Here is a 12,066-nt window from a genome sequence, read left to right on the forward strand (position 1 = left end):
AAACTTTATCTATATATATACATATGCACATGCATATATATATTTATGATACATATATATACATATGTACGTATATAAATAAAGAAAAGGAAAAACAATTTTGGCAATGCAATTAATCTGCATACACTTACTATTTCATAATTTCTGTTAATATATTATTTTATTTTACACATCAAATAATGCTTTATACAATATTATATACAGAAATATATACCACAACAATGGTAAATAGAGCATCTTTGAAAAACGAAAACAAGTTCAGATTTCACAGTTTGCATTAGATATGACATTATTAGAGTACCTCGGGTTTGATGAGGGAATATTTAATGAGATTAAAATTTAGGAAATATTAAATACAGGAGCAGTATTACTGAATATAAAGTTTTCAAAAACTGAAAAATAGAAACATCCCCCCCCCACCTCCTAGGACTCACAAACAAAATGTACAAAGTATGCATATGAAACAAATAAGGTACTGTATATATTATAAAAAATGGATGAAGAAATAAAATTAACACACCATTACAACTGTAAAAATGTCTATTACTTTTAACTTGGAAAAGAACAAATTCTGAAATCACTTCTAAACAGTTGAAAGGAAAAGAGGCAGTCACAGTTCCTAAAAGATGTCTGTCAAGTTTATAACCCATTCTCTTTACTCCCACTTTTTGTATCACCAACTATACCATTTTTCTGTTTAAGTTTTCTGCTTAAACTTTCAGTCCACTTAGGTTTCTGTTTTTCATCTATTACACTTTCTTCAATACTAGCAGCACTTTCACTTTGTTCAGCATCCTCATCTTCAGGAATTGTAGATACTTTACGAATACCATTAATAACAGGAGAATCTGTGATGACTACATCCAATTGAGTATACACTTCTGTCCAGAGAGGGCAGTTATCACTTACTGTTCCTCCTAGCTGCCATCCCTTTGGAATAGCTATATGACTCAAACCATCCTTCACTACTCCACATTCCCCTATGGAAAAACAATATTTTTTTAATATGCAATTTGTATTTCAGATATCCAATGGAAATTAAATATTGTAAACTAACTAGATTTAAAATTATGTATTTTATTGCAATTCTCATTAATAAATTAAATTTAAAATCATGCTGGTCTAAAGACATGTGAGAAGAGTGAGAAAATGGTAAAAATAATAACCCACTTCATTCTTACAAAATAAATTCTATAATTCTATTCATGTTATATCAGCATTATAAGTCAAGACAGAACCAAATCTGTAGAAACTGACTACGAGGAATCCAATATTCTAGTATTCTGTTCACCAATCAGACTTTTTTTGAGAAAACAGGAAAACAATAGTTTAAATAGAACACTTAATTTCATTCTTAATTATGACACAAATAATATCCTCAGTGACAGCTGTCTTGTGATCTGTAAACAAAAATATTGTCAACTAATTTATGGCCAATTCTCGGACTAGCAAAGTGGACAAAATCAAGGAGAAACAAAAACAATATGGAAAATCAACACAAGAATGGGTGTTCAATGCACTTTACACAAATATGGAGCAGTAAAGAATTTTTTTATGGTGGCTATACTTCTCTAATCAAAAATAATATTGGTCTGCACAGATTTGTTTGCAAAATTCATAGTATTTCTAGATTTTTAGAAATAGCACTAGTACTTCTAGTGCTAATTCTAAAAATCCAACCATTTTTACTTATCACATACAGCTTTTTAACAAACAGTAAGAACTGTTTTCTTAGATACACATTCCATGTATATCTGATATGTGTGGCACCTCCATAGCCAGGTGGGAAGGAGCAACAGTGTGTAGCACACGCTTCTTGATTAGACCGGGATTCGAGCCCGTCACCACCAAATATGGAGGATGCGGAAAGGTCAGGGAATGACCACCGCATATTCCCGGAGCAATATGGCCTTAGTTGCTAATGCTCCTAAAAACCAAACAACAAACAATCTGATATGTGTACTACTTCCTTTGTGACTGACAGGTATAGATGTGCCAAGATGCATTCAGACATGCTGAGACCTGCAAGTCAGGTAGCTATATATACCTGTGAAATGTTTCTTCCACACTCAGTTCATCATTTCTGGTGCAGTCATGCTAACTACAGGCTGCTTCTAATGCGATTTTCATATTTCGTGTCTCTGACAATGGCAACTAGTGGTTGTGTGATCAATCTAAATATATGATTGGAAAAAGTATTCCCAGACTGGTGTTGTTGCAGTCATGTACAATGAGTATGAAAATTAGAGAAGTGGTATGTTGTAGTTCAACCTTCCTCGAACAGATGGTGGTACAGAGACTGTCCACTAGGCTGACAGGTTGCAAGTAAAAACCAGTTTCGTTAGTATCATTAATGTTCTTTGTCATGATTTTGTAATGGAGCAACAAACGAATATCAGATTTTTACTTTAAACTGAGAAAATCTGCAACAGAAACATATCAAATCTTAAAAACTGTTTATGGCAATGAAATGTTAGGTTGTACCAGTGTGTTTGAATGGCACAAGTGGTTTAAAGATGGATATGAGGATGTTTATGATGATGCAGAATGTCAAATCAAGTTCCAATACTTCTTGTGTTCTCACCTGTATTTTTCAGACCAAATCTGGGTGATGTTAGCAAGGAGTATGGGCAGAGATTCTATCAGGAGATACAAAGGGGGGGGGGAGTGCCAAGGAAGGTGATATGAAGATATGAGGGGCAATTATATTTGGTTCTTGGTTCAGGATGATCACAGTGACCACAAAAGACAAAGACATTCAAATGTACACTTCTAAGGAAATATTTTTTATACTTTTTTAATTACATTTCTTTTTTTTTTTTTTTAAACTTTACTTGTAGCAAATATTAATACTCCACTCTTTACAGAAGTTATGTTAATAAATCTTATATATCTTATTATTACTGCATATTTACTTCTCTTTCATTTCTGGGCAAAATAAAGTCACATGCAGAATTTGCATGTAATGAAATACATAAAATGCTAAAGAATGTACACAGACAAATCCTTTTTTGAAAATTTGCTTCACAGTGTAATTTTTGTTTATAAATCCTGTTGGGTTCTGTAATAACTACTATACTGATTTCACATCAACCTAATTCTGCTAATTCCACTTTTTCGTTATTTAAACTGCTAACACTAATGTTATATATTTTGATTGTTTCATTTGCACATTTTACTACTGTGTCCTGCTCCACTGATAAGCACAGTGGGGAATATGTTGACCAACACAATGCCCCAGCCAGTAAGTGCCATGTCATGTTGTTTCATCCCACCATAGTGAAAAGACTTCAGCCTCTAATTTATCCAATTTAGTTCCATTGATCTTAAACCAACAACCCACCTACAATCATTGATTGGATATATAGTTGGCTCCTACTAAGAGGCAACTCCAAAGTGAGGAAGAGACAGTGGATTTTGACCTCAGTTACTTTCCCACATTTCCTAAACTAGGCTTAGAAAAAGTGGGAAAGTAACTGAGCTTATCATTGAAGCCACTTCAATAACCAAATTTCGTTGTTGATCACCATTTTTGAGAGCAAAAAATTGTCTTTAAATGCTTCCTTCCATATATCACTATGGGTAAGAGAAAAGCAGCCCCGATTTGTTAACTAATTTTCAGGAACATTTTATTTACACAGTGTTTGTAAATTGTAGGATTACTGGTTTTATTTTGGTACTGCAGTATGCAATCTGCAGGAAAAAAAGATTGATAAAGGTTGTGCTTAGAGTAAATAAACTTCAAGGTTATTAACCTAATTCCTGAAATATTGTGTTCATTTGAAAATCTGTAATTTTTCAGCCTTAATTTTAACTGTCCAAGCCAAGCTACCATACTTTTATCCTGGTAATATTCTAATATGGATTGCTGGGTGGCTGCAGAGAAGAAGGCAGAGGGTTGTGATTAATGGATATTCTTCAGATTGGTGTAACATCACAAGTGGGGTCCTTCAGGGATCAGTTCTTGGACCACTGTTGTTTCTCATTTTCATAAATGATATTGATGAAGGGATAGGTGTGATGTCAAAATTTGCAAATGATGTAAAGATTGGCAGAGTTGTTAATGATCAGTGCCAAGCAACGCTACTTCAGGATTACTTAAATAGATTTCAAAGATGGTCAGAGAAGTGGCAACTATGTTTTAATTCTGCTAAATGCAAGGTCTTACACTTGGGGAATAGCAACTCCAGAATAAATTATACACTTGGGTTGAATTAAAATCAGTGGAAGAGGAGGAAAGGGATCTGGGAGTAACAATATGCGCAGATATGAAGTTTTCTGAACAGTGTAAACAGGTAGCCAGGAAAGTCCATGGTGTCCTATCAATGATTTATCGAACACTATCCCATAGAGATAGGGAGGTCACAATCCCACTGTATAAGGCAACTGTAAGACCACATTTGGAATAATGTGTTCAAGTATGAAGACCTAAACTGAAAAAAAGACCGAGCTTCTTGAAAGGATCCAAAGACAGGCAACTCGAATGGTGAGATTGGCAGAAGGACGATCATATGAGGAAAGACTCCGATTATGTGGGCTACAGAGCTTGGAAACCAGGCACCTCAGAAGTGACCTAATTGAGGTTTATAAGGCTCTGAAAGGGATTAGTAAAATGAATGAGGTGGAATTCTCACTGTTCTAAACAATTCCAGAACTAGAGGACATAAATTTAAATTACAGGGCTTGAGTTTTAGATTAGATTGTAGGAAGTTTTCTTTTAGCCAGTGAGTCATTGATAGCTGGAACAAGTTGCCTTCACAGGTAGTTGAGGCTGACAGTTTTAAATAGATTCAAAGGTCTACTGCATACTTACCTGTGTGAGGAGGGAAGCATATAATTTGCGTTTTCTTATATACTTGGCGTTTTTTCTTTTTCTTTTGCTATTGCATCAAAAGCCCGTGGCTTCCTTGGATTATATGGCAAATCCTGAAATATACTATTACTATCCCATATAACTATCTTCATCTATTATTGCTATTACTATCCCATATAACTATCTTCATCTATTATTGCTATTACTATCCCATATAACTATCTTCATCAAATAATGTTTAAAAATTTAAATAACATTTTTTCAATAGTATGAAAAAATTCCTTGATTTTTTGAGTTACATCATAATTGTATAGGGTGAGCATAAAGTCTTTCCCTGATTTCAAACATTTATTACACAAGAACTATGCTGGGTACAAATATACAGCTTTTTGCAAATTTTACCTCAACTCAAAAAGTTTTTTTACCTCTTCAGTACACTTCTACATGTGCTCCATTTGTTGCCTGGAGAACATCTAATTTATACTCTATTTCTCTCCATGTTTTCTCCAACTTCTCTTCAACAACCGTCACAAAAGCATCTGTTATCCTCGCCTTTAAAATTTCAGTATCACGAACTGGAGTCAAATACACTTTGTTCTTAATATACCCCCATAAAAAAAAGTCAAGAGGGGTAATGTCCGATGAACAGGCTGGCCATGGTGTTGGACCATCCCTCTCAATCCATCGGTTAGGAAACGCTGCATCCAGGAACTCACGAACAATTAAACTCCAGTGTGGCAGCACACCATCTTGTTGGAAAATTACCCATGGCTGAAACTCTTCTAACTGAGATGCAATGTATTACTCCAACATGTCCAATCAAACTTTCACTTTAGGGCTGTCCCTCTCTCTTTCTCAATAACAACAAGTGGGTTCTCTGGCCCCCAAATACAGACATTATGTTGATTTACCTTTACAGAGGTGTGGAAGGTAGCCTCATCAGAAAAACAAAAACGCTTAAGGTAATCATTGCTTTCATCAACTCGCTGCAGAATCTCTGTAGCAAAAGCTGCACGTCGGGGACGATCGTCTTGCTCCAAGGCTTGAACAATTTGCACTTTATATGCATACAAATGAAGCCGTTTGTGCAAAATTTTAACCACTGTCCTCTGAGGTATGCCAAGTTTTCTTTATGCACAACGAGTTGACTTCCAAGGACTGCAGTCAAAAGCATCATGCACAGCATCAACAGTCTCTTCACTCATACTAGACCTACCACTTCTCTTAAGGTCCCCAACACTGTCAGTCTCTTTAAACTTTGCATACCAACATCTGATGTTTTTAACATTTGGTGGATCTCACCCATACTCTCTTCTAAAGTTCTGCTGAACTGTAACTGGCGATTTTGTTTCATTAAACCACAAAACACATTGAGCTTTCTCCTTCATCGACACCATTTTAATACTGGCGATTGCAGCGATGTATCGATTATGAAGTATCCACTATAGCGATGCATTGCTACCTAGATCATCCACAGATTGTGCAACTATACAGTGCAAAAAAGCTCTAAGCATTGGCCTTTGTTATGACACAAGGTGCAAGTTTCTATCTAGCATAGTTTTTAAGTTATAATTTTTCTCAATCAGGGAAAGACTTTATGCTCACCCTGTATTTTTAATGGTACCAATTTAAATAATTTTTAAATTCACGCTTTGTAAACTAATTCCCAAAGTTTTCATAAAGTTAAGATCAACAAACTAACCTGTTAGAACTTTCTGAATATTTTTACTACCCCACATATGGCAATCTTCTTGCTGGCTAACCATATTAGTGACAGTACCTGCTGGAATTAAGTGGCTATAACCCTGAATAGTTAATATTTCAAATACTGCAAAAAAAAAAGAAGAGAGAAACAAGAATAGTTGGAAACTGCATATATCACTATTTTTAAATATCTATCATCACAGCTAAAAATACAAAAACAGTGAAATTCTACATGAAACTAAATAAAAGTGCAAATATTATATAAGGCCACAGACAGAATTCAGTGGTAAACAGAACTGACAACACTTGAACTTGGTAGTCTAGCTCTACCAAGGCAACCAACCAGACTATCGACAGCTGTTTACAGGCAGTACATACATTTATAGCACAGACCAATGTCTATACTTTCATGCTCATTATTAGAAGGAATGAATGAAAGAATCTTTACTTAACAAGTTGTTCCTCGACTATCTTTTCACATATGGTGAAAAGAAGTTGTTCAACTTCTTTTCACCATATGTGCTGGAAGTACACCCTGTTAAAATTAATATTATTAGAAGCCAATGTTAAAAAAAAAAAAAATGCTGTTAATAACTTCTTTGCACACCAAAAGCCACAACTCAATTGCAAGAGTTTCTTCATTTTCAAAAGTAGTGGATTGTACATTGGTGTTGCAAAACGTTAGAGATGGTTTTTTTTTTTTTTTTTTTTTTTTTTTTAGGAGCATTAGCAACTAAGGCCATATTGGTCATTCCCTGATATGGTCATTCCCTGACCTTTCCGCATCCTCCGTATTTGGTGGTCATGAACCCGGGTCTAATCAAGAAGCGTGTGCTATGCACTTGCTGCTCCTGCCCACCTGGCTACGGAGGCGCTAAAAAGGTTAGAGACATGAAATTAAATGAACTCCTGGAAGCAAGATGACAAGTGTCTAATTTATCTATTTTTCCCATTGATCCCGAACTAAAAGCCCACCCACAATCATTCAGTAGCTGTATATAGTTGGATCACACAGTGCTTGGCAACAACAATTTCAAACATTCTGTTCTGATTCCATGTGCTTTCTCTTTCAAGTATCCCCACAGAAAAAAATGACTTATGCAAGATATGGAATTCATGATAGTGAAAGCTCTAAGAAAATAATCTTTTCAGCACACTCATTGTCATGTTAGCAACATGAACTCAGGCTCCATTCTGTGGAGCCAACAGTAAATCCATCGTCTTAAAAGAGAATTTCAACACAGTATTCAGAAGGAATTCAAATTTCATATGTGTTAACTGCATTCAATTTTGGTTGTGGAGAGATGTTCCTCTCAGTGAAGACCAAGGGCTGAGTTTTCAACCTTACAACCCTGGCTTATGTTCAATTTAAAAAGAAATTCCATTATCCACCATTCTGTGTAAGTTGTTTATATCTTTTTCAACTGTATAACATCACCTGAAAGTTGAATTCACTATACATTTAAAAATCTGAGATGCTGTCAGGACCGCTGTTTCAAAGGATACTGGCTTCACAACATTAGCTGATTGTCACTATTAGTGAACGTATGGCAAAGTGTGAATAATGCATTTGCCTTATTAAATCCTAAATAAGTAACTATTAATTTTGTTAATTTAATGTTATTACATATAATGTTATATTTTGTAATGTATTGTTACTATAGCTCTGTGAAATCTTTTCATACTTGTATATTAAAAATAAATTTAAATTCACGTACAGTACGTGTCTGCATATACAGTCAAATTTATAGCAAGTACAGTATATCAAAAGTAACTGCATTAATATTACTTTATTGTATGAAGATATAGGTTAATAATAAAGAATTGTTTTGCTATTTGATATGTTTTAAATGTTTTTAACCTCAACTCATTAAATAATTTATTGCATATTTATTTATTTTAATGTCCATCACACACAGTTAAAACATCTAAACAGGAAAAAAAATTAACAGAATTACATCAGAATTGTTAGATTTGTACTTTGAGGTCTACACAATTAGATTTAAAAAATTTTTGTCAATTTACAATTTCACAAAAGCACAATCATTTAAAAAAAAACAAAAAAAAAAAAAAAACTGTATTTTGCCATTTGCTAAATATGGTCAATCTGCCAACCCACACTGGACCAGCATGGCAGATTATGGTCCATTTCCCTCAACATGAATTGTTGAGGAGGCTTCCATCCTGCAGTGGGTTGATAATGGCTGCAGTTTATCTTTTTTTTTTTTTTTCCATCTTTGTTTTCTTTTAAAAATAACTTTTACAGTCAGTTCTGCTATAACGCGGTGCATGTGTTCCTAAAAATCTCCGCGTTATGGTATTTTGCGCATTAAAACCAACAAGGCTTATGGGAAAAATAGGGATGGGGCAGAGCACTCAAAAAAAAAAAAAAAAAAAAAATGTTCAGCCTGGTAAGTAAAACACTAAAAAAGTTAGAAACCTAATAAAATTGCTAACACAGGTTTAAACATCTTAAATTTCTAATAAATAAATAAATATTACAGTATAGCACTTTACCTAACAAGATGTGAAGTTTGATTGGTATTTCTGTTCAATAACGTTTTCTTTTTTTTTTATTGTAAAATTTAAAACAGTAAAAAAGATAAGCAATCAATAACGACGAACATGGGATGCATAAATTTCAAAAGTGAGACAAGTTTACAAAGCTTAAAAAATAGGAATGAAGAAAAGATTCTGCAAATTTATGTTTTTTCATATGATTGAAGATTTCACGGAGGGGGGTTGTTGTTATTATTTGGTTTTTTTTAAGGGGCATTAGCAACTAAGGCCATATTGCTCCGGGGATATGCGATGGTCATTCCCTGACCTTTCTGCATCCTCCATATTCGGCAGTCACGGGCTTGAACCCCGGTCTAATCAAGAAGCATGTGCTACACACTGCTGCTCCTGCCCACCCCGGCTACGGAGGCACCCATGGAAAGGGGGGGGAACACATTTCACCATAATAATGTAAAAACCCACAGAATTCCAGCTATCGGTATTATCGCAAATGCAGTAATAAGATCGAGTTTACTACCCATTTATAATTAGATTGCACTAACTGAAAAGCCCAATAAATCGGGAACTGCAAATTGTTTTTATTATTTTATGGTAGTGATCTCTAGAAATGTGCTCCTCTGCTCACACATCACGCCTCATGAAATTTTTTTCATACATTGTAATTTCATACATTTTCATAAATACAGTGAATGACAATAGTGTGTCTCTGACCAATACAACTACAGTAAATGGGAAATATAGCTCTCACACATTTGACATTTTTTAAGCTTCATAAACTTGTATCTATTGCTGCGCAGGATGCCACATTCAGGTTAGTGCTGGGTTTTGCATTCATTTAGTGTTACTCTTAGATGAAATCACACAAGAACCAACACGAAAATCATGTTATACTTGTATTGTTCCCTAATATATCAGTTGCGTTGCAAAAATGCATGTTATAGTAGAACTGACAGTATTTCAAGAGTCATTTAATAATTACTTTATCTGTTTATAGTTCTTTCTTATTTGCTTTATTATTAGTTATTTATAATTTTTTAAAATTTATACATTTGTGTTTACTTTTCTGGACTTAATAAGTACTTACAAGTTGATGATCTGATATGCACATACTTTTATAAACAAGATGCATAAATAATTTTAGAGACTATATCTTAATTTTCTTTAGTTTCCCTTTGAGTGTAGATGGTTTTTCAAACACTAAACACATGTTTAGTCTATTGGCAAATTGCTGTTCTTGTTTATGAACTTGAAATATCCACTATATGTCCTTGCATATTTTTGGAATGGAAGCTTATTACCTTGAAATGTTCTTGGTAGCACATTAAATTGTATCAGCACAACAAGATCTTCACCTCTGATTATGCTAGCAATAAGCTTGTTCCAGAAAATAATATCCACTTTAATTGTTCTTTCTTGGAGTGACTCATACCAAAATTTTCACCAATTGAGATAAGATTTTCTATTATAATCTATTCTGCCTTTATAGCATAAATATTTCGTGACATGGATTTGAACTTTCTCAATCACAGCAATCCAAAGTGTGATCAATGTAAAATAATATCCACTTTAATTGTTCTTTCTTGGAGTGACTCATACCAAAATTTTCACCAATTGAGATAAGATTTTCTATTATAATCTATTCTGCCTTTATAGCATAAATATTTCGGGACATGGATTTGAACTTTCTCAATCACAGCAATCCAAAGTGTGATCACTACACTTGCAAGATATATTCTAACTTAGATCAGGTGTAAATTTTATAGGAATGTAAAAAGAGATGTGGGCAATTAAAGTCTGCAGGTGTCATTATGAAAACAGAGTTTTTTTGAGGGCATATTTGGTCATTGTGTTAATATGCACATCGAATGAGGCATTATCAGAAAACAGCATACACAGGTTTCTTGTGACTAACTCTACTATAGTACTGTCAACTATGTAATTGAAATGAATTTTACTTTTATTTATGGAATTAGCAAAACATATAACTTCAGATTTTTCATAATTTGAATATAAACCTTTGTATTCTAATAATTTGACAGTTATTTTTTTCTGTATATCCACAGAAAGGTTAATGAAATTTATTAATTGTTGTCTTAGCATATTTCAAATTTTAGCTAATTTAAGAGATAAATTGACAGAGTTGTCAGCACTTGTTGGAGATGTCTTTTTAAGAGGGGAAGAGAGAGAACGAGCAGACACCTCTCTTGAAGGACAAATCAATTATGCATGTTAGTGTTGTCATAATGCTTTCTCCACACATTTTACAAAAAACTGAGGAAATACTGCCATGTCCCTTAGTGTTGTTGGGGATCCATAACATTTTGTTGGGTTACCTCAAATGATGGCAAATCATCACACTAAGTCGGAAGTCAACCAAAATATTACTGGCATCCTTTTAGGATGCATTCGCACATACATAAATGCTAAGCACTTATTGTCTTCACCACATCCATCTGTCTGCATGTAACAGAGGGACTCAGTGGACAGATTTGCATGAAATTTTATATTTAGACTTATCAAAAATATTTGTCAGACAAAACCAAATTTCATTAAAATCAGATAAATAGAAATTTGGCAATTATTATTTCTTTTTCTATACAATTTTTATGGTAAAAAGAAATTCATAGAGTAACTAGTTTTTAGTATTAGTATTAGCAATGGCCGCAAGGAAGCCTATGGCTTATGCTGCACCAGCCAAAAAAATAAAATAACAAAAATAAACAAAACGAAATAATAACAATAAAAATAAAATAATAATAATAAAAAAAATAATAAGAGAAAAGGAAATAGACAACCTATGTGTCTATTTCCTTTTCTCTCCTCCTGTAGGTAATTATCCAGCTGACCTTTGAATTTTCCTAAACTGTCAGCCTCTACCACCCATGTAGGTAACCAGACCGACTAAAATAAAACTTCCTGCAATCCAAGTCTAAACAACTCCCTCATAACTTGAAATTATGGCCCCTTATTCTAGAATCATTTATAACCCTGAAAATTTCATCCTTATTCATTTTGCTTATGCCTCTCAG

At 33.9% G+C, this 12,066-nt stretch overlaps 1 protein-coding gene across 2 annotated transcripts in view; it reads right to left on the reverse strand.

The window, feature by feature from the left end:
* Positions 1 to 242: 242 nt before the first annotated feature.
* Positions 243 to 12,066, reverse strand: part of LOC150082765 (endonuclease/exonuclease/phosphatase family domain-containing protein 1-like) — a 97,602-nt gene continuing 85,778 nt past the window's right edge. For both annotated transcript variants that reach the window (XM_090377586.1, XM_090377587.1), the window contains 2 exons: positions 6,516 to 6,641; positions 243 to 980 (listed from right to left, as the gene is read on the reverse strand). In XM_090377586.1, the coding sequence (XP_090233712.1) occupies positions 640 to 980; positions 6,516 to 6,641 (467 nt within the window). In that variant the 3' untranslated portion in view covers positions 243 to 639. The remainder of the gene's footprint in view (positions 981 to 6,515; positions 6,642 to 12,066) is intronic.

This window comes from Mastigoproctus giganteus, chromosome 7 (assembly GCF_048544385.1).
Source record: "Mastigoproctus giganteus isolate SK-2022 chromosome 7, ASM4854438v1, whole genome shotgun sequence".
Classification (NCBI taxonomy): Eukaryota; Metazoa; Arthropoda; class Arachnida; order Uropygi; family Thelyphonidae; genus Mastigoproctus; species Mastigoproctus giganteus.